This window comes from Trichechus manatus, unplaced genomic scaffold, assembly GCF_000243295.1.
Source record: "Trichechus manatus latirostris isolate Lorelei unplaced genomic scaffold, TriManLat1.0 scaffold00289, whole genome shotgun sequence".
NCBI lineage: Eukaryota > Metazoa > Chordata > Mammalia > Sirenia > Trichechidae > Trichechus > Trichechus manatus.
This window is the reverse complement of record NW_004444225.1, coordinates 460,604-484,790: the sequence shown is the minus strand read 5'-3', so window position 1 is coordinate 484,790 and position 24,187 is coordinate 460,604. Positions and strand designations below refer to the sequence as shown.

General features: G+C 37.9%; 1 protein-coding gene across 1 annotated transcript in view; it reads right to left on the bottom strand.

Moving 5' to 3' along the window:
* The window catches only part of PIK3C2G (phosphatidylinositol-4-phosphate 3-kinase catalytic subunit type 2 gamma), a 417,122-nt gene that overhangs the window by 159,956 nt on the left and 232,979 nt on the right, over nucleotides 1-24,187 (bottom strand). The window contains exon 18 of the mRNA XM_012559647.2: nucleotides 5,495-5,675. Coding sequence (XP_012415101.1) covers nucleotides 5,495-5,675 — 181 coding nt within the window. The remainder of the gene's footprint in view (nucleotides 1-5,494; nucleotides 5,676-24,187) is intronic.

Genomic DNA, 24,187 nt, shown 5'->3' with positions numbered 1-24,187 from the left:
TGCTGTTAGAGTTTTTTTTTATGTATTTTGGAGCCCTGTCATTGGGTGCGGAGATATTTATTATGGTTATGTCTTCATGATGGATCACCCCTTTAATCATGATATAGTGCCCTTCTTTGTCTTTTATGGTGGATTTTGTTTTAAAGTCTGTTTTATCTGAGATTAGTATTGCCACTCCTGCTCCTTTCTGGAGCTCTTTGATATATTTTTTTCCATCCTTTGATTTTTAATATATTTACATCTTCGTTTCTAAGGTGTGTCTCCTGCAGACAGCATATTGATGGATCCTGTTTTTTTTAATCCATTCTGTCACTCTCTGACTCTTTATGGCTGCAATTTTAGGCCATTTACATGCAGTGCAATTGTTGGCAGGTGTGAGTTAATTGCTGTCATTTTGTAGTGTTTTTTTTTTGTGATGCTGATGTTTTCTTTGTTCCTCTTACTCTCCGGTGCTGAGTTCCTTTTGTTTGTGGATTTTTTTTTCCATTTCTTTTGTTTTTGTAGGTTTTGCTTTTTACTGAGACTTTACGGTTTTTTTCTTTATTTTGATGAGTAGTTTTGTTAGCTCTCTTTGTAGTTACCTTGAAATTTACCTTTATCTTCCTAGGTTTGAACCAGTCTATTATTACTTGGTATCACGTTGCCTTCTTCTCCATTAGAAAGTTCTATACTCACACCATTTATTTCCTTTTTCACTGTTCTGACATTGTTGTCATTTACAGATGAACCTCTCCAGTTCCCTGTTGTAAATCTTTTGGTTTTAAATACTCCTTGAGAGTTCATTTCCTAGGTTGGAATCTGGCTGGTGCAATCTTGTGTCCTAGATTCAGGCTATGGTCTGATGTTGGTTATTCTCAAACTGAAGGACTCCCTTTAATAATTCTTGTAAGTTTGGTTTGGTATTTACATAGTCCCTTAGTTTCTGTTTAACTGGAAATGTCCTAATTTCACCATCGTATTCTAACGACAGTTTTGCAGGATATATTATTCTTGGTTGGCAATTTTTTTCTTTCATGTTTTTATATATGTCATCCCATTGCCTTCTTGCCTGCATGGTTTCTGCTGAGTAATCAGAGCTTACTCTTATTATTTCCCCTCTGTATGTGACTCTTCAATTTTCCTGCGCTGCTCTCAGGATTCTTTCTTCGTCTTCAGTTTTAGTGAGTGTGATTACGATATGCTTTGGTGATTTTCTTTTGGTGGCTATCCTATACGGGGTTCGTTGAGCTTCTTGGATGGTCAGCTTTTCATCTTTCATATCTGGGAAGTTTTCTGTCAGGAATTCTTCAATGATCCTCTCTGTGTTTTCCATTTCCTCCCCTGCTCTGAAAAACTCCAATTCCTCGAAAATTTTTGCTTTTGATTGTACCCCACATAATTCTCAGGGTTTCTTCATTTTTCTTTGTTCTTTTTTCTGATTTTTCCTCAAAGTTGTATCCAAGTGTTTGTCTTCAATTTCACTGATCCTATGTTCTATCATTTCAAACCTGCTCCTCAGCGCTTCTATGACACTATCCATTTCTGAAATCTTGTTTATTTTTTGGATTTCTATTTGTTTTTGTATAATTTCTATTTGTGAATTTATTTTGGCATTTATTCCTGTATTATTTTCCTGAATTCTTCCATTTTTTGTATTTTCCAGAATTTGTCTGCCTTTTTCACGAATTTTTTTCCCCATTTTTGTCTCCTCTTTGCTTCAACTCTTGGTTAGCTCTGAATATTAGAAATTTTAATTTATTATCTGGTAGTTCTAATGCCTTTTCTTTCACTGGAAAGTCGTCTGGTGTTTTATTTAGGACACCTACTGGAAACATCCTGTCCTTTTTTTATTTTTTCCCATACAAAAAATTATACATACACTCTTATGTGACTCTAATTTCTCTCCTCATACTGTGACAGCACACTCCACCTTTCCACCCGATTCCCCATGTCCATTCAACCAGCTCCTAACCCTATCTGCCTTCCCATCTCACCTCCATACAGAAGCTGCCCGTTTAGCCTCTTGTATCTACTTGAGCTAAGAGGCACACTCCTCACGAGTATCACTTTATGTTCCACAGTCCAGTCCAATCCCTGTCTAAAGAGTTGGCCTCAGAAATTGTTTTTGTTCTGGGCTGATAGAGAATCCAGGGGTCATTCTTTCTGGGGTACCTCCAGTCTCAGTCAGACAATTAATGTCCTGTTGTTTTATGTTTTGATGTTGTCTGCTGTCTTCAGGTCATTCAGTAGCTATTTTCTTCATTTTTTGATTGTACATTTGTTTGTTGCATCCTGCTTTTTTATTTGGTTATGGCTGAAAAGGTGTGCCATGTGTTCTTTGCTGTTTGCTTGTATGTAGGCATGATACTTTTCACTTCCTTGTCCAATGGGCAGGGCCAGTCATTCAGCTATGGTGCAGCAGGGCAGGTGCAGCTGAAGGGGAGGGGCTAGGATGGGTTGTTTGTGGCATGTACTGGGGCCAGTAGGGTGGGCCAGGGGTCAGTGCAAAGTAGTGTCCGTTAGGCTGTGCCTGTGTTGCTGGGGATGGGGTGTTCAGTGCATGATACAGGTCTGCAGGAGGGAGTGGGAGGTTGTGGTGTGTGTTGCTAAGCTAAGTACGGGAAACAAGAGAGAGAATAGAGAAACAGGATCTAAAACAAAGAAACAAAAAAGTGTTGAAGGAGCTTGCCATTGGAGTGGAGAGACAAGAAACCAAGAAATGGAGAAAAACAAAAAGGAAAAAAGAAAATATATAAATAAAAATTAAAAAAAAAATAAAGCCACAGGGATCGCACCAGTGTGGCTGCGCAGATCGGGGAATTAGCTCCGAAGCCACGCAGTACAGCCTGGCTAGAAGTGGCAGGGATGGCTCACAGCGCCAGGTATTCAGGAGACAGGAAAAAAAGGTAAGTACATAGAGTCAAGAAACTGAGAAATGAAGAAAGACAAAAGGGAAAAAGAAAAAAATAATAAAGAATAGAAAGAAAAAAAAAAGAAAGGAAAGCCCCCAGGGATCCCACTGGCGCAGCTGCGCAGACCAAGGAAGTGGCTCCCAAGCCATGCAGTACAGCCTGGCTAGAATGGGAAGAAATGGCACACAGCACCAGGTATTTAGGAGACAGGAAAATCAGGTAAGTATAGAGAGACGAGAAATTGAGAAATTAAGAAAGGTGAAAGGAAAAAAGAAAGGGAATAAGGAAAAAAATGCCCCCAGGGATCCTACCAGCATGACTGCACAGACCGGGGAAGTGGCTCCCAAGCTGTGCAATATAGCCTGGCTAGAAGGGGCTCCTAAGCCTTAAAAAGAAAAACAAACAAAACAAACAACAAAGGAAACAAAACAAGGGCCCTGGGGATCTCACCAGCATGGCGGCAAGGACTGGGGAAACAGTTCCCCAGCCAAGCAGTGCTTCACAGCCTGTCAAGAAGAAGCAAAGATGGCACATGGTGCCAGGTGTTCAAAAGAAAGGAGGGGGAGGAGATGAAAGGCACAGAAAAAAACAAAAGAAGCTGAAAAGAGCAACACCAGCAACAAAGAAATGGCACTGAAGGAGCCTGCTGGCGTGGGCAGGGCGAATCCAAGCAGCATGGAACTCCTGGCCAAGCGATCTCAGCCAGCTGGGAAGCAGTGAAGACTGAGTAGGGGAAGAAGGGTGGGGAGTGAGAAAGCGTATATCGCTAGTTACTGGGTGCTCTGTCTCCTGCTAGGAGCTCTGTGATGCTGCTTTCCTGTACTCCCTATTCACTGATCTCCGACAGGAGTCCAAGATTGCGAATCCACACTGCGTTAGCTGATAGGGGACCTCCACTCATATCTCTCCTCACTTTATGTTCTCTGTCAGTTTCTTATTCCATTCGGTACTTGGCTGAGTTTTTTATCTTTTCATTTGATGCTTTAACAGGTTCCAGGATTGACGTTTGTCTCTGTTTTACTTAGTTTTTCAGGTCTTTGCTGTGGAGGGGCGGCATGGTGCTTCTGTCTATAGTGCCATGTTGGCTCCGCCTCTTGCTATTTTCATGTGAAGAGGTGTTATCACAAAAGCAGTAAAGGTGATAAAAATATATTTGACTGAATAATGTCAATATCACTCTGGAACTTGATGCTAATGGTGAAAAAATGGTACCATATTTATTTAATGGTAGAATGCATCTTAAATATGTGATGAAGACCAAACCTATAAATAACTTTTGTGATTTTAAAACCAATTTATTTTACTTGCTATCAACTTTTTGTCTACCGCTACAAAATAATTAATGAGTTCTCAGTAACATGGGGAAATCATAGAATTCTTTTCGCATTGCCCATCATGTGATGCACCTTAAGGGTCCTTGATGTATCCAGAGTTTATATGTTTTCAATATAAAAAAAAATTCCATGCTTATGCTTTTTATTTTCCATTTTATCCTAGATAGGTGAAGTGGCATAGCTTCTGGCATTTCTACTAAATGAACTGACTTCCAGCAAGAAAATTCCTGGGCTGGGAAAGAATTCTGGGACATTCTGCCTATGAATATTTTCATACTGATTTTTTGAGAACTCTGTTGATTTTAGAAGATGGATAAAAAGAAACCATGAGCTTTCTTGAGAACAAGATTCATATATTTGTCGTCTTTTTATCCTTAACTCCTAATATATAGTAAGTACTCAGTTGCTATTGGATGACATTCTAATACAATGAATGGATACCCACCAGCTCCCCACATCTAGAATGCTGAATTTAAGAGAAACTACTTAATGATCAGTGAAGGGAACTAGTGTAACAGATAATTAAAAAGAGCAAATGTTCTTTCATTAGAGCCAGGAAAAGAATAGCCAGGTCCATTATTATAACCACTGAGGAAAGAGACACAATATTTTGACTATCATCCACGGATTTTAGTATAAAGATCATTACTATCCATACCCATATTGTTTTGTTTCATTTAACTTATTTGTTATGACAATAAATGCCTTTAAAAATATGTTTTTGGTTAGTGAATTGTTAAAAAAATCTAGATCTAGATTTTGTACTATGGAAAAAAGTGCCCTAAAAAGTTCCCTTGTGTTGTGCCACCATTTTAAAGAGATCACTTAATTAGGCTTTTTTAGTCAAACTGTCTTTAAGTTGGTCCCCTATTGTTAGGTTCCCTTAGATCAAAACACCATAACCTGGTAATAGATGTTATCATTAACTTTAGCAACCAGTTGCCGTCGAGTTGATTCTAACCCGTAGCAACCCTACAGGACAGAGCAGAACTGCCCCACAGAATTTCCAAGGAGTGGCTGATAGATCTCAACTGCCAACCTTTTGGTTAGCAGCCTGAGCTCTTAACCATTGTGCCACCAGGGCCCTAACTTTAGTATAGTAGATGGATATAAAACTTGATTAAGGTAATTGATTTAAGTGACTTATAACTAAGTGTAGTCTAGGAATTTGCTTTCTAAGGTATCAAATTAAAACTTAATTGAACCTAAGTACTTTAAAAAAAAAAAAAAAAGCAACTTCACCACATGAAGATAGATTTCTCAACAAACCTGTCTTTGAGAGTCACTGGCAGACTTGACTTTTTCCCCGATATCTCCCAGAATTTTGATAAGTTTCCTCTCCTTGGAAAACTCATCACTCAAGGCTTTTCCTGCACAGAATTGGAGAGCAGCCAGTAGCTTTTGGTACCAGCTTTTAAAATAAGCTTCATTCTGTGCATCCTTTAGCAGCCTGAAGGAAAGAGAGAAAAAGCATTTTAGTATCTAAAGCTGATTTTTAAAACCACCTCCAGCACGAAAAGTAAGTGCATTTTAGACTAATCTGTATTTGGTGGCTTTGGGCAGTTTAACAACCTAGAATAGGGGAAAATGTTGTTTATTTGTTAGTAGTCATCAAGTTCCGTTTGATAGTTACTGAGATTCCAAGAGCAAAGAATCAATGAGAAAACTGCCTTTTCTCATTTCAATTCACAATGCACTTTTTCTTCTTTCTGGCTTCTTAATTCTGTAAAAACACTTATCTCAAGAACGTATTTTAAAATATGGACAAAGAACTTCAGAAATATTATTTATAAGTGACTATACTATACCAGGGCTCAACCATCAATCCCATCCTTTTTTGCTTTTCTCTAAAATAAAATGTCCCCACACAGTCACATAACTATGTATTCCTCTATCTTCCAGCACCTTCCTGTGATTACCTGGAGGAAGGTACTGTAAAAGCAAGACCATAGGTTTTTGTTTTCAGACATTTCTGGACTCAAATCCCAGCTCTCCAACTTACAAGTAACTTACACTGAGGTTTTCTTTTTAGTCTGTAAGATAAATTAATAACTTTGACCTTATAGAGTTGTACAGAGCATAAAATGAGCGAATACATTTTGAAAGTATACATAGTACGCAGTCAAAAACCGTTAGTTCTTCCATATCTTGCAGCCTTCCAAGTCAACTTTAGTCTCTGCCTGGCTGCCTGCTCATGTCACATACATGTGAGGCAAAGAGCAGAGCGTGAAGAAGTAAGATAATGGAGCAGTGGCAAATAGGTGATTACTTTGTCTGCCATGTGATGATTTCTATTGCCTTGAAACCAATAACAATATGCTAAAATTTTACTTCCTATTATACCCTAAAACACTGAAATGGAATTTTAAAAAAAGACTAATTCCTCTGAATCTTAACCTCCCTGATTAATTCTTTTAATCTTACCTAGTCTCTAGTCATCCTCTCCTCTTAAAAATAGGTAGTATTCAAGGAACTAGAAGAAAATTATTATGGGAACGGAATATTAAAAAAATAAAAGGATTAAATGCATAGCAGCCAAAAATATATATAGGTGAATTTCATTATGCTACAGAAACTCTCATAAACACATTATTTTTTATTTTTTTCTATGGTCTCCATTCCTACAAATTTAAGTTCAAAAGAGTTAATTGAAAAAGTCTACTTTTTTTTTTTTTTTAATTAAGGTGAGGGCTTGCTCCTTTGTCATTGTTAAGAAGTCAACTTCTTTTCTAACACGTTTTTACTTTCCCAAAAGACATTTAAACGTGTGGAATAATACTTCTTATTTACTTCTGGAAAGCTTTTTTTTTTTTTTTTTTTAAAAAAAAAAAAAACAAGTCAAAGGGCTAAATATATATCTATGGGAAAATATAGTCCATTGATACCCTGGTTATTTCAAGGTAGGAAGAATGGCAGACAATAAAGAGTTTTCCTACTCATTTCTATGGTGAGATTTTGAAATGTTAAGACATGTAATGAATGCATTAAGTCATTCTTTGGAGGTTCTAAGGAAATGAAAATTGTGTGACTGTGAATTGGAAAGCCACAAATGCAAGCCTGCACAGATAAAATTTCAAGATATTTTATGTACAATTATATACCTCTCAGATTCTTACAGTCTACACAGATTTCAGTGAGATAGGGAGTTGATGGATAGAGTATTTCTATACCCTATCAATGTCTGCCAACACTTTAATACATTTAAATATTGGATTACTTGATTTTGAAAATATTTTTAATCTGCTCTAGTATATGACTATGTAATCACCATAGTCCCTGGGTAGTACAAATGGTTAAAGCACTCAGCTACTAACTGAAAGGTCGGCTGTTTGAGTCCACCCAGAGGTGCCTCAGAAGAAAGGCCTGGTGATCTACTTCTGAAAAATCAGCATTGAAAGCTCTATGGAGCACAGTTCTACATATACGGAGGGGTCACCATGAGTCGGAATCAACTCAACAGGAGGTAGTTTGGTTATTCATTTTTTTATAACCAACTGATTGCTCTATGTACGAAGTAAGGAAAAGTTATTCTGTACAAAGTCAGAAATATTTTATTAAAATAATTAAAGAAGAGATATATTTTAAGGGTGGAGTCATAGAGACTCTTAGAATAGAATGGTAAATTTGTATTCATAATACACTTATTTCTCATTCTATTAAAAATGTATTTGCTTCTCTCATGAGGCTGATTTGGGAAGGAAAAACCCAGTTTGATTCCTTGCTCAAAATAAAACAGAGCAGGGGAGATTTGCAGAGAGAACACGTAACCATGTTCTAAAAGACATAAAAGCTAAGAAAACTCAGTGTCTTCCGTTGTGATTATTTTCCTTGTAGAATATGCCTCATTTAAACCCTACCTCCCTGAAAAGATTACATGTTCTCCTGGTGAGATCTGGTCCAAGTTCTTTGACTTTTTACTCAACTTGTAAAGAGTTTGTTTCTACACTTTGAAGAACTGGACTCATAGAGTGTTCAGGAAAACCAAGGGGGATCGATTATTCTATCCCTATGTCCTTAGGTGCAGACACTTTAACTGACAAGAGAAGTTAACATGTCTGTTAGTTTCAAATAATTGCAGAGAAAGTTGGGACTATACAGTTTTGGGTAGGAGGTAACTCAGTTCTGTGTTAATGACCTTCCCTACGAGGAAGTGGTAAATCCCTCATGCTGTAGTTTTCAACCTTTGCCTCTGTAAGACCAGAAAACAGCTAGTCACTATCCCTTAAGCATTACAGAAACCCTTTTCAAAAGATGCTGTCACTTGGAAGAGGCAGTATTGTTAATGCCAAATAAAATTCTAAAAAAAAAAAAAGTTAAGGTCAAGGGACTGAGAAGTATCAAGTAAGATTTGCCATGAAGAGACTGAGCTTTTGAGATTTAAGATGCAGGCAATGTGACCATGTACAACCTGTGTGATATATCTCAAAATGCCAGAGACCTGTTTATCCTAATGTCTGCAAGATCCAGGGATGATTGAATTTGTTATTATTTTGTACACATGCCTTATAAACATAACGACAACATTCAAATCACAATAAATGCATAAAATCTACCTGATTAGAAGAAGACTTGACAGTGTTAAGTATGATAGGCAGAAAGGAGGAAGGGAAACATAACCCAGGTGATTGAGTACATTTGTTATAGTATGTCATGAAGGTATTTGCCTAAATTAAGTGGATGATGGTGGATTCAGAGATACCTCAGTTAGTCACAAACTCTAGCTAGTATGAAATCAAATTTTTTCCCAGAAATTAGAGGTTTTCTATATTTCTTCATGCACACAGCTGCCTCTGATCACATGGTGAAAGACTTGCTGAAGCCACCGGAAAAGTACAGATAGTTCACATTTCATCAGTCTACCAGCACAGTAATCATACCATCCCAGCCTTCTTTGCTTCATAACTCTTATCCCTTCAGTCTACATCTTAATTTTAGTTCTCAGCAGCACAATATCCCCAACTTAGGAGCTGCCTTAGATTTTTGACCCACTTGTGTATTTCCTGTGAGTGGAGAGGAGAAACAACATCCAGTAGCAATAAATAATTGAGCTGCACAATGAAAGTGAGGGATTTTAGGTCACTCCAGAAACTCCTCATACCATTTCCCCCTGTTCTTGTTGCTATTTTGTGTAGAGTGAGGTGTGTGGATTCGCAGACCAGTTTTTAGACAGCAGGGCTGGCTTCCTGAATGTGACTTTTTCCAGTGTATTTAGAACCCCGGGGCATATAAATGCTGAAATCTAATACTTAATAATAAAATTATTAATTCTAAGACTTTAAATAGTGTGATTGAGAAGTAAAAAGCATATGTCTTTAGCATTTATAACTTCATCTTACTTCTAAGTATTAAGGGATTTAATATTTTCCTAAACTAAGGAACTTGATATATTATACACTCCTTGCAAAAATAATATCTGCTTCATATGACTAGTCCATTTTTAGAGTATTGATTTGATCTTTCAGAAACATTTGCACTAAGCTACTGTTGAATTTGCACGTGAGGAGCATTATATGGGTCAAGTATGCAGAAGTATAATTTCCAATCAATAGTTATATTGCAATATATATTTATCAATGAACCACTTTGCAACAACTCTTACATATAAAACTACCCAAAGGGAATAAATTCAGAAGATAATGAATCCATACTGTTGAGATTGTATACATTCTTAAAACACTTAAAAATGTAAGAGGGGCCCATAAGGTATGTAACTGACTTGGTTTTATCATCGTATCATAATTTCTCTCTTAATAATTGTTGTCGTTGTTAGTTGCCATCAAGCCATGAGTTGCTGACTCACGGTGACCTTACGTGTAACAGAACAAAATATTGCCCAGTTCTGTGCCATCGTCATGATTGTTGCTACATTTAAGTCCATTGTTGTGGCTGTTGTGTCAATCCATTTCATTGTTTCCCTCATTTTCAATGATCCTCTCCTTTACCAACCACGACGTCCTTTTCTAACAATTGGTCTTTCCTGATGAAGTGTTCAAAGTAAGCAAGAAGAAGTCTCATATTCTCATTTCTAAGGAGCATTCTGTTTGTATTTCTTCTAAGACTGATTTGTTCATTCTTCTGGCAGTCCACAGTATTTTCAATATGCTTTGCCAACACCATAATTTGAATGCATTGATTCTTCTTCTGTCTTACTTTTTCACATGCATATGAGGTGACTGAAAAGACTATGGCTTGGGTCAGGTGCACCTTAGTCACCAAAGTGACATCTTTGTTTTTTAAAAATTTAAAGAGGTCTTTTGCAGTAGATTGCCCAATGCAGTACATCATTTGATTTCTTCACTGTTGCTTCCATGCCCATTATCACCTCCAAATGAGTCTTTTTAAAATGTTATGTGCTAATATGCTGTTCCCTTTGCCCACTGTATGTGGTAGATTCCGTTTGCCACACTGTATGATAGGTATTATTGTTCTCAATTCTATGCTTTCCCTTCTGAAGATTGTACATCCATACCCTTTGCCATGTGACTTCCAGTGGCTTCCCATAGGCAGAATATACTTCCCCACCTCCATCACTTGTCAGGCCTGGCCATGGGACTAGCTTTGGCCAACAGAATGACACTAGAAGAAATGTACACCCACGTCTAAGCAGAAGCTTTGAATGTGCTATTTGGGTTTCATATGGGTTCTTATATTTCTGTTTTCTGCCACGAGAACAGAGTGTTCCATATGGGGGCTATTCCTTTAGTCCTGGAATAAGAAGATATGTGGACCAAAGCTGAGCTTGCTGAGCAGAGTCCAATGGAGCTGAGGAGAGCTATAACCAGTCTACAGCTTTTGTGCTACATGAATAAGAAATAAATCTTTGTTGTTGTAACCCACTGAAATTCTGGGATTGTTTTTTGATATGGTAAAAACTAATGAATACACCATATTTCATATGCTCTATTTTTCTTTTCTTTTTTTTCTTATCTTGATCTTTGTTTTCATTTGTTCGTTTGTATTACATTTCGAATATAGAGCACATTTTTTAATACCCACAGCAGTAGCCCTGATGATAATTTTGGGCAAACCAAATTACTGAAAATAAACAAAAGACATTTGGAATCAAGTCTGGTGAATTAGATAAGTGCTGAATTTGAGTATACTACTTCAGATTAAAAAAAAAAAAACTATAAAAGTAATAAAAATGGTTTTCTTTTATGGATCATAAAAAGCTCCAAAGGGTATTTCAAAAATGATTTAATCAGGCTCATTTGGACAAATATATCTTGGTATATTTGCTGAAGTTTTATTATTATTTTATTACTACTAACATACTTTTTGACTCATTTAAAAGTATGAATAAGCTTATGTACCATCTGTTGCTTTGTCCAGCCAAGTGCTTGAGAATCTAATAGGAGATTCTCTCTGAGTATAAGTGTTGTTGTGATGACTACGATAGGGCAGTAACAAGATTTTTTTAGGGCTTGTATAACACAGGGCTAGACAAAGGGTCTGATGGCTGAGGCCAGTGAGGGAGGCAGAGTATGTAGCTTCTCTGAGTAAGCTAAGAACTCTGCTCCAATGGCAACATCTAAAAGACTGAAATGGTTGAATAGGAGACCTATGGCTTTGGAGGAGGAAGCATCTGTATCAGGGTGTTGGGTGGGACTTCCCTTGCTTCCTTTGAGTTAGCTATCAAGACGTGAGATTGAAGAAAAGAGGTAACAGATAGCCTATATTCTACAAGTGGCCAAAAAAATGCCTAGAGATCGGGCAGCTCTTCAAAGCTTATTAAGAAATGGCTTAAAACATTTAATGAAGACTTAATACCAATCCTTTTCAACTTCTTCCAAAAAGTAGCAGAGGAGGTAGCACTTTCTAACTCATTCTATTAGGCCAAAATTACCCTGATACCTTCAATGAGATGGACTGACACAGTGGCTGCAACAATGGGTTCAAACATAGCAACGATTGTGAGGATGGCGCAGGACCAAGCAGTGTTTCCTTCTGTTATATGCAGGGTCGCTATGAGTCAGAACCAATTTGATGGCATCAAACAACAACCCTGATACCAAAACTAGATAAAGACATCACAAGAAAACAAAATTAAAGAACAATATCCATTATGAATATAAATGCAAAAATTCTCAAAAATACTGGCAAACTGAATCCAACCGCATGTTTAAAGGGATTACATACCATGACCAAGAGTGATTTATCCCAGGAATACAAAGGTGATTCAACATTAGAAAAATCAATCAATATAACATTATGTTAATAGAATGAAGAAAAAGAACTCTATGACTCTCATGGATTGAATTATGTCCCCCCAAAAATGTGCATATCAATTTGGCTGGGCCATGATTCCCAGTATTGTGTGGTTGTCCTCCATTCTGTGATTGTAATTTTATGTTAAAGAGTATTAGGGTGGGATTGTAACACCTTTCTTAGGTCACATCCCTGATCTAATGTAAGGGGAGTTGCCCTGGGTTGGGGCTTGCACCACCTTTTATCTTACAAGAGATAAAAGGAAAAGGAAACAAGTAGAGAGCGGGGGACCTCATATCACCAAGAAAGCTGTGCCAGGAGCAGAGGGCATCCTTTGGACCTGGGGTCCCGGCTCAGAGAAGCTCCTAGTCCACGGTAACATTGATGAGAAGGCCAACAGATAGAGGAAGGCTTCCCCTGGAGCTGAAGCCCTGAATTTAGACTTTTAGCTTACTTTACTGTGAGGAAATAAATTTCTGTTTGTTAAAGCCATCCACCCGTGGTATTTCTGTTAGAGCAGCACTAGACTACTAAGACAGAATTTGGTACCGAGAGAGTGGGATGCTGCTCTAACAGATACCTAAAATGTGGAAGCAGTTTTGAAACTGTGAATGCATAGAGGAGCAGCAGCGACAGAAGATCAGTGGCAGCAGAACCAGGAGACCAGTGCGAGAAGGCGCTGGCGCCAACCCATGGAGCAAGAGAGCTGAGTGCCTGTGTGCAGGAGGCTTCCTGGTGGAGTAGGGTGCCTCCGGGCACTTATCAGTGGAGCTACCGAGCTTTGGAACACTTGCTCCAGCAGGGCAGATGCGGGCATGAGGCCTGAGGGCCGAGAGGCCATAGGAAGCAGAAGCTGAAGAGACAATGAACACAAGAGCCGAGCTGCCTCAGTCTCAAAAGGGTATGGCCACTACCTCTGGGGTTTCAAAGGGTGTAGCCATGGCCTCTGGTGTTTCTAAGGGTGGAATTGCCACTCAAATGGAGTAGAAGAATGGTGCGCCTAAAGCCAAGGGAGCAGAGTTGCCCTCCCAGTGGGCCTGGAAGGCGGAGCTGAAGCCCAGGGTCGAGGGGCCTCCACTCAGAATCTGGAGAGTGTGGCCAATATCTAGAGTCTGGAGGGCAGGGCCATTGTGTAAATTGTCTCAGAGAACAGAGGATTACCTTCAAAGCCTTGAGTGCTAATGTAACATGTTCTGCTGACTTACTTGGTGCCTGTTATCCCTTCTTTTCCTCTAGTTTATCCCGTTTGTAATGGAAATGTCTAGCTTGTGCCTGTTCTGCCATCATACCTTTGGAAGCAGATAACTTGTATTCTAGATTTCACAGATGAAGAGGAATTTTTGGATTTTGGACTTGGAGTTAAGACTTTTGCTATGATACGATGGCGTGAATATGTTTTGCATGCTGCAAGGATGTGATTTTTGGGGGCCAAAGGGTGGAATGTCATGGATTGAATTATGTTCCCCTAAAAATGTGTGCATCAATTTGGCTGGGTTATGATTCCCAGTATTGTGTGGTTGTCCTCCATTTTGTGATTGTAATTTTACGTTAAAGAGGATTAGGGTGGGATTGTAACACCCTTGCTAAGGTCACATCCCTGATCCAACGTAAGAGGAGTTTCCCTGGTTTGTGGCCCGCACCACCTTTTATCTTACAAGAGATAAAAGGAAAGGGAAACAAGCAGAGAGTGGGGACCTCATACCACCAAGAAAGCAGTGCTGGGAGCAGAGCGTGTCCTTTGGACCTGTGGTCCTTGCGCAGAGAAGCTCCTATTCTGGGGAAACATTGACGAGAAGGCCAACAGAGAGAGAAAGCCTTCCCCTGAAGCTGACGCCCTGAATTTGGACTTTTAGCCTACTTTACTGTGAGGAAATAAATTTCTGTTTGTTAAAGCCATCCACTTGTGGTATTTCTGTTAGAGCAGCACTAGATAACTAAGACAATGACCATCTCAATTGATGCCGGAAGGCATTTGACAAAATCTAGTACTCTTTCATGAATAAAATATTCAACAAACAAGAAATATAAGGGAAATTCATCAACATGATAAAAGGAATTTATACTCAATGGTGAAAGACTCGAAGCTTTCCCCCTAAGATCAACAACAAGACAAAGATGCCTGCCGTCACTACTAAACCAAAAACCAAATCCACTGCTGTTGAGTCGATTCTGACTCATAGCGGCCTGACAGGACAGAGTAGAACTGCCCCACAGATTTCCCAAGGAGTGGCTGGTGGATTCAAACTGCTGACCTTTGGTTAGCAGCCAAGCTCTTAACCACTGTGCTACTAGGGCTCCTACTATTCAATATTGTACTGGAAGTTCTAGCCAGAGCAATTAGGCAAAAAAAGAAATACGAGGCATACAAATTGGTAATGGAGAAGTAAAACTATCTCTATTTGAATATGACATGATTCCATACACAGGAGATCGAAAAAACCCATAAGAAAGCTACTAGAGCTAGAAAATGAATTTAGCAAAGTTACAGATTACAAAATCAGTTGTGTCTATATACCAGCAATGAACATTCTAAAAATAAAATTATAAAAACAATTCCATTAATTTATTCTTTTAAGTAAAATTCCTAGGAATAAATTTAACCAAGGAGATGAAATATTTCTACACTGTAAACTATAAAACATTAATGAAAGAAATTAAAGATTTAAATAAATGGAAAGACATCCATGTCCATGGATTGGAAGACTTAATATTGTTAAGATGTTAACATTATCCAAAGCGATTTACAGATTCAATACAATATCTATCAAGATCTCAACCCCCTCCCCCCACCCCATTTTCTTTTCAGAAATGAAAAATCTCATCCCCAAGTTCATATGAAATGGCAACGGGTCCCAAAGAGCAAAAACATTCTTGAAGAAGAACAAAGTTGAAGGATTCACAAAATTTACTATGAAGCTACAGTAATCAACAGAGTGTGGTACTAGCATAAGGACAGACAAACAGATTAAAGGAATAGAATTGAGAGTTCAAAAATAAACCCATATACCTATGATCAACTGATGGTCTACAAGGGTTCCAAGTCCATTCAGTGATGAAAGAATAGTCTCTTCAACAAATGGTTCTGTGACAACTGAATTTCCACATAGAAAATAATGAAACTGGACCCCTACTTCTCATCTTATACAAAAATTAACTCAAAACTGATCAGCAACCTAAATATAAAAGCTAAAACCATAAAATTCCTAGAATAAAACATAGGGGTAAATTTCCTACACTTTGTATTTGACAATGGATTCATAGATATGACACCAAAAGCATAAGCAACTGAAGGAAAAATAGATAAGCTGTATTTCATCGAAATTAAAAACTATATTGCATCAAAAGATATTATCAAGAAAGTGAAAAGACTTCACCCTTCAGCCAAAGATTAGACAGGCCCATAAGACAAAACAAGATTAAAGAGGCACACCAGCCCAGGGGCAAGGACTAGAAGGCAGGAGGGGACAGGAAAGCTGGTAATAGGGAACCAAAGGTTGAGAAGGGAAAATGTGGACATGCCATGGGGTTGGTAACCAATGTCATATAACAATATGTGTACTAACTGTTTAATGAGAAGCTAGTTTGTTCTGTAAATCTTCATCTAAAGTACAATAATTAAAAGAAGAAGAAAAATCTCAAATCAATAACCTAAACTTTCCACCGTAAGAAATGAAAAAAAGAAGAGCAAACTAAATCTAAAGAAAGAAGGAAATAATAAAGATTAAGTGAAGATAAATGAAATAGAGAATAGAAAAACAACAGAGAACTTCAACAATACCAAATGTTGGTTCTTTAAAAAGATCAACAAAAATTGACTTTTAGCTAGACTGACCAAGGGAAAAAGATGACTTAAATTACTAAAATCAGGAATGAAAGAAGGGCATCACTACCAACCTTATGGAAATAAAAAAGATGATAAGAGAATACAATGAACAACTGTATGCCAACAAACCTAGATGAAATGAACAAATTCCTAGAAAGACACAACTACTGAAACTGACCGAAGTAGAAATAAAAAACCTGCATAGACCTATGAAAAGTAACCACAGTGAGATATCACTTCACATTCACTAGGATGGCTATAACCAAAAAGACAGACAATAACAAACACTGGATAACATATGGAGAAACTAGTACCCTCATACACTGCTGGAGGGAATGTAAAATGGTACAGCCACTTTGGAAATCAATATGGCTATTTGCTAAAATGTTAAACATAGAATTAGCATACGATTCAGCAGTTCCACTCTTAGGTGGAACTGAAAACAAGAGAACTGAAAACATATGTTCAAACAAAAACTTGTACACATATGTTCATAGCAGCATATTCACACGCAAAAAAAGAAATAAAGAAAGTGAAAAGACAACCTACGGAACAGAAGAAAACATTTGTAAGTCATATATCTGATAATGGTTTAATATCCAAAATATATAAAGAACTCCTACAATTCAACAACAAAGAGACAAACAATGCAATTTGAAAAATGGGCAAAGGACTTAAATTGACATTTCTCCAAAGAAGATATACATATGGTCAACAAACACATGAAAAGATGCCAAACATCTTAGTACTTAGATGCCAAACATTAGTCACTAGAGAAATGCAAATCAAAACCACAATGAGATACCACTTCATACCCACTAGGATGGCTATTATCATAATCAGAAAATAACATGTGTTGGTGAGGATGTGAATAAACTGGAACCCTCATGCACTGCCAGTGGAAACATAAAATGGTGCAAAACATTTCGGTGGTTCCTCAAGAAGTTAAACATTGAACTATCATATGACCTAGCAACTCCACTCCTAGGTATATGTTCAAAAGACTTGAAAGCAGGAACTCAAAACAGATACTTGTATACTAATGTTCATTGCAGCACTATTCAAATAGCCAAAAGGAGGAAACAAGCAAAGTGTCTATCAACAGATGAATGGATAAACAAAAGGTGGTATGTACATATGATGGAATAAAAAGACTTAGATTCTAATACATGGTACAAACATGGAGGAACCTTGAAACCATGCTGAGTGAAATAAGCCCAACACAAAAGGAAAAAATATCATGTGATTCCACTTACATGAATTATCTAGAATAAGCAAATTCACAGAGACAAAATATTGATTAGAGGTTATCAAGGACTGGGTGGAGAGGATAAGAGGGAGTTATTGCTTAGTTGGTGTCTTAGGCTGGGTTCTCTAGAGCAGCAAAACCAGTGAAGTGTATATATACATACATACATACATATGTGTGTGTGTATATATTCATACACACACATACACGTTTATATGTATGTATATACATATATACAGAGAGAGAGAGGGAGAGAGAGAGAGAAAGAAAGAGATTTATTTCAAGGAAATGGCTCACGAAGTTGTAGAGGCTTGCAAGTCCCAAATCTGTGGATGAGACATCAGGCTGGAGGCTTCTCCTGACTCACATGGTTGCAGGGGGCTGATGAGCCCAAAATTGACAGGTCAAATGGCAAGCTCCTGGCTCACAGGGCTGTGGGAGCTGGCGAATTCCAAAATGTGCAGGTCAGACCGGAGGCCGCTAGCTCAAATCCCAAGAACTGGAGGTCAGAGGATGATGAGTTGGATGCAGGATCCAAAGAGGGCGATCTTTGCCAGAACATCTATAAATATTGGATATGGGCCACCCCCCTCCCCCAAGGAAAATCCCGTTTCAACTGATTGGCTGCTCACAGTAGATTACAAAATGGAGGATGATTACATAATATCTACCAAACCACTGAGAATCAAGGCCTAGCCAAGTTGATACAACCTTAACCATCACCGTGGGTACAGAGTTTGTTTGGAGTGATAAAAATATTGTGAAAAAAGATGGTGATGATGGTTATACAACCCTGTGAATGTAAATAACGCCACTGAATTATACACTTAAAAATAGTTAACCATCATCATTATCTGTTTCCAAATTTTTCCATCATCTTTAACAGAAGCAACATAAGCATAATGTCACTGAATTGTACATGTGAAGGACACTGAGATAACAAATACATATAGCACAATTTAAAAAAATAGTTAAACTCTCCATTATAAAATTAAAAAAAGAAGAAAAAGAGCAATTAAAAAAGGAAAGTTAAATTAAAAATTAAAAGGAAAAAATAATTCTGTCTAGAAAGGATTAATCACTTTTCTCCCCACCCCAAAGCCAAGAGAAGTTATAGCTAGAAGAGAGAGAGAAGAGGAGTGAAAGAGCCGATCACATCCTCTACCCATTGAAAGTCCTCAAAGTCAAAGCTTGGCTGGGGCTGGAGAATGGCAAGAAGGTATATAACAACTGGGTAAGAAAATGAAGTTTTAAATCGGACAAGACTGGTCTGAGTTTTTTAATATCTAACAGTGTTCAGGAAACTATGGGAACTACCCTGGTTTTTATTAGGGAATGAGAAAGGGCAAAGGTAGCATTTAAAAACAAAACAAAACAAAACAATGAAAACCTCTTTTATTTGAGTACTACCAAGCTCAGTCAGTTTAAAAAACTAAGAGAGACAGTTAAAAATGTAAAAGAGTCAGAACAAGAAGAAATAAAGTTTCAGGAAATCCACTGATTGCACTACATGAAAGAAAAAGTGGATGAACCCTAAAATGCGGAATATGGATTGAAGGATCTTGACCCAAAACTCTTAGGGATTTAGGCTGAGCCATTTCTCTGCCTGTCTTTATCCCTCTTCGTCACTCACTGCTTTTACAGAGCAGGGCACGTTTTCCTTTCATTTGTGGATGATTATTGTGAAGCACTGAATTAGGATTCAAGGAATCAACCTTGTTCTTTTAACACTGCACATAAGTGGATATATAGACATACATTAACTATTATAGTTAAAAGTTTATCCACATTTAAATAAAACGTTTAGCAGATTAGCCAGTCACATATTTGATTATAAGCCTAAATGCTTATTTTTCTGAATAAAAATTAGTCGTAGGTGGTATCCCATTTGCGTAAATGATTGCAATCAGGATTACCATCGCACAGCAATGCCTTGCACTTTTCGGAGCAGCTGGGTACTATGAAGGAAAAACAAAATTATGCTGAGTAGAAAAGTTCGCCTGAAAACGCCTGATCCATAATAAGGAATCATGGCAACTTTGTGCTCATCTTCCCAAGGGGCATGTCTGGTCTGGGAGCTATAGGTAATAAATAAAACTCCTTTCATCCCACTCATATGTATTCATATATTCTCATGTTAAATATACTGAGTGATGTGATTTAAGAGCAGATGCTCTGTCCTCTTCCTTCCATTCCAATACACACTCATCTCTTTAGTGAAGTTATTTTATTCAGACCATCTTCCTAAATCAAGCACTAAACTGTGAATAGCTGGTAGTGATCCCTCTCAGCCCTCATCATCATGTTCTGTCTATGCTTGTTGATTCCCAAACAAAACAAAACAGGTGGAATTTGAGCCCTTAACACTCTTTGGAAGAGACAGTTGTCTATGAGGTCCTCCTGTATCCCATCTCTCTTTTTCCATATTCTGGTTTTCTCTCTTCTCTCATCCCCAAGAATCTTTCTGCTCCTGCTGTTTTTCCTTTGCCAAAAACTCCACCTAGTTCTCTCTTCTGTTGTGCTATAGGCTCCAAATTGCATCTGGTCCTTCTCACTCTAATCAAGCACGCGTTCCTCCAGAGGAAATTATACTCCCGTGCTTGGGAAATAATAGTATATGGTGATAGAACTGAAAGACACTTTGAAATAATCTCTTCTAAGCTCCACATTTTATGGGGGAGTAAACTGAGAGATTTGGGGACTTGCCCCAGGACCTACAGCTAGAACTCAGGAGTTCTTAACCACTTGCTCTGGGCTCCTTCCACAGCACCAAGTTCTGTGTTCTAAAAACCATTGATATGTGATTTGGAAGACTATTTTCTATTTGTATTACCTCTAGCAAGACACTTAATGTTTTAGCTCATCACTTTCCTACGCTGTAAAATGTTGGAGTTGATGAGGTTCACTAAGCTACCTACTTTCCAGCTCTAGGGTTTTATAATTTTAAATCCTTAATGAAATTATCAAGGAATTACTCAATGCCAGGTATTTTCCAAGCATTCTACATGGATATGCTAGGTAATCATCACAATAGCTCCAGGTAATATGATTCCCTTCATTTTACAGGCAAGGATATTCGGGGTCCTAGAGGTTGAGTAACTTGTCCAAAATCACCCAGTCAGTGGAACAGGGATTCAAACAAATTCAAGTTTGTAAAAACCCAAAGCCCTTGCTCTTAACTGTTATACTGTACCACCTCCTGATATCTTAACACAGCTACCAGCAGGTGATTTAGCCTGAGGTAAACTTGCCATCTAGAAATCATCTTTTGCCACTTTCCTACCTTGCTTCTTTTGGATCTCCTCTCCCGTTTCCTGTCTCCTAACCCTTAGAAGTCCCATGTTCTCTCAAACTGCCTTCTTCCTTTCCAAAGTCCCTTATTTCCATTTTGTCCTGCTACCTACAAATTCCCCGTCAAAACTCCACCAAAAAATGCCAATAATATTTTCCTTTCTTCTTTTGTTTTTCAGTTTTAAAAAGAACTTGTTAACCAAAATACATTTGTGTGTGGCATATTTCTAAGCAAGGATATTTTTTCTCCCTTACCTAGCCTGCAAAAAGAAGAGGATATATGGACAGACATCAGAGCAGATTATCCAATAGGCAAGGTAAGCACAGTGCTTACCTTGCTTACCACATCATCTGTAGTGAACAATTTCATATTTTTTCACCACATCAAAGATTCTGCTCCTAGGTATGGCTACCATCTGTCTCTCTCCCAACCCCATAAAACCTTACTACAGAAGCAAAGCCTCTTTTTAGATTTAAAATCCCCAACAGGGGCAGATGACCCAGTAAGCAAGGTAAGCACAGGCTTACCTGTTTACTACAGATGACCTTGGAAAGCAAGGTAAACACTTGTGCTTATCTTACTTATTGGATAATCTCCCTGTGTGGACTCTGCTTTGATAATGCAGATCATACGCCTGAATCACTCCTCCTCCATCCCTTCCTCACGTTACAAGGTAGGGACCAACACCACAATTTAGAATGATCTGGCCTTCTGTGGTTTACTGAGATCGTTGAAGTGGCAGTGTTGGAGGTGGAGTGGAGAAATGTTTTGAAAGTATTGACAAAGAATTGAAAGTAACACACAGATTGCATTTGGGAACCTAAGAATCCTGATGAATTGTGCACACACCAACAGATGATGTGCCTTGGGCTACCTACCTTAATTGGACCTGTGGTTCCAAATAATTCCAAGTAATGATAGAAGAGAAATGGGGGAGTTTCAAGCATCAGTAAATTCGATGTAATAAAATATATTCTGCTTGACATATAATTAATACTAATGGAATTTTAAATTAGTGCAATAAACGTTGCATTTTCCCTTACTTACTTTTTGAAAATATGGCTCTGAACTGTGTTCCTAACTCGGCCTTTTTTTTCTTTTTTACTTCTGGGTACATGTATAGTTATTTTAAAGGCAATGTAAGCATCTTTTTCATAAAGTTTTCTTAACAAAATTTCTTTTAATAGCAAGGCAATTCCTTTGCTATATGAATGTTTCATAAGAATAGCAACCTAATAATAAAAATCCTCTTTAGCCCTGAGCCTTTTGTTCTTGCACAGCCCTCTGGCGAAAACTGGATGATCATCATATTGTGCAGTGAACAATTCATATGTTTGAACACAGCCAGAGGAGCAGGTTTATACGTGTAAAGCAAAGCTGTCTTTAAAATACCTGGTTTCTCTGGAACCTCAGCTTCAAACCACAGCTGGGGAGGCTGCCTCACCCTTCATCCTTCAGAGTCACAAACATTGTGGTCTATTCTGTGAAGATATTAAACATTCCCTGGGATATTATCCATAAGATGTGAAGTTGCGTTTGATGTCCTGAGAAAATTTCTGGGACCTTCATGAGATAACTTGCACTCTGAAGTCTGCTAGCATTTCTTAATCCCATTCCTTTTGGAAACTCAATAAAGACTTTTCAGTGTTCTGTGAAGCATCCTCAACCTACCTGGCTAATTTTGTGTTTAGTAACAGGTGATGTTATTGTTATTGTTGTTGTTAAGGTTGTGTTTTCCAGGTAGGATGACTGTCGTCTCTAATATATCATGTGACTGTAGAAAGTGTACTGGGCACATTCCATTTCCACTGCTTATTGTACAACTGCACAAGTAATAATTTCAATCTTCATCTCTGCCTTTGTAAAATGATGGTAATAATGTCTGTCATCAAATCTGTTTCCAACCTAGACCTCTCTTGTGATCCAGACCCACATGTTCACCTGTATAAAGGTATCACTGTTGGATTTTCCTATGGCATTTTAACCTTAACATGACTAATTTCATAATCATTCCCTCCAAGCAGGTGCTTCTTCACTCGAATTGCTCATCTTTATAATTTGCATTACCAGCCTTCTATCACCTTAGCTAAAAATGAGGCAGTCATTCCTAATTCTTCTCTCATCTTCATTTCCAACATGAAATTTGTTACCATGTCCTATTGCATTTACCTTCTAAATAGCTCTCAAATTTAATTTTTTCTCTCTAGCCCCACAGACAAGTCTTAACCAAAGCCTGCATCATTTCTTGAAGTTATTACTGGAATTATCTGGTACTTGATGTTCCCATCAACTGTGTTTTTTTCTCCTCCTGAACTAGTCCTTTTCACTTAGTCTAATGAAATCCAATTCTAGTAATTAAAATCCACATAACCTTCAGGATAAAATACGAAATCCTTAGTGTAACATACGGAAACTTCATGATTTGGTTCCCCCGTATCTTTAAATCCTGCCTCTTATTTCCACTCATGTTACTTCATTCCGATCATAAGTACTCTTATAGTAATTTGAATTTTCCCTGCTTTCTCAGGCTATAATACATTTGTATTGTTCCTCTCCCTGTTTCTGAAATGATGTATTATTTATGCTAGTACCTACAGAAACTTAAATGTTTAACTTAATTCACATTTTCCAAAAAGTCTTTCTTGGAATTCCCCAGACATGGGGAGATGGTCACCATCTCCTCTGTAATGGTGAAATAGTTCCCTCTACCAGTGCTTTGATAACACTTATTTTATTGTGTTTTAACTGTTGTTGTTTTTCAATATCTCCCCCATTAGATTCTTCAAGAAAGGCTATGAGTGTTCATCTTTATACCCTTGGGGCCTAACAGACTTTCTGTTTTTGTGATAGAGTAGACTCTCAATATTTGTTGAAGAAATGAATTAAGGACTATTAAATAAGCAAATGGTTAAACCTGGCTATTCACCGAAAGGTTGGCAGTTTGAACCCACCCAGCAGCTCCGTGGAACAAAGATTTGGCAGCCTGTTTCTGTAAAGATTACAGCCAAGAAAACTCTATGGGGCAGTTCTACTTTGTCACATGGGGTTGCTAGGAGTTGAAATCAAGTCAGTGACATCTAGCAACAACAACAAATAAGCAAATCTAAAACGAAACAAAAAACCATTGCCATTAAGTTGATTCCAACTAATAGTAACCCTATAGCAGAGCAGAACTGCCCCCATAGCGATTCTAAGGCTGGAATCTTTATGGAGCAGACAACCATATCTCTCCCACAGAGGGCTGATGGGTTCGAACTGCCAGCCTTTCAGTTAGCAGCCAAGTGTTTTAATCACAGTTTATTCTACTTAGGATATAAACCTAAACTAATTTGTTAATAATCTGGAATTATAAAATGCTATTAAATTATATTTTCTAATGATATTTTCTCT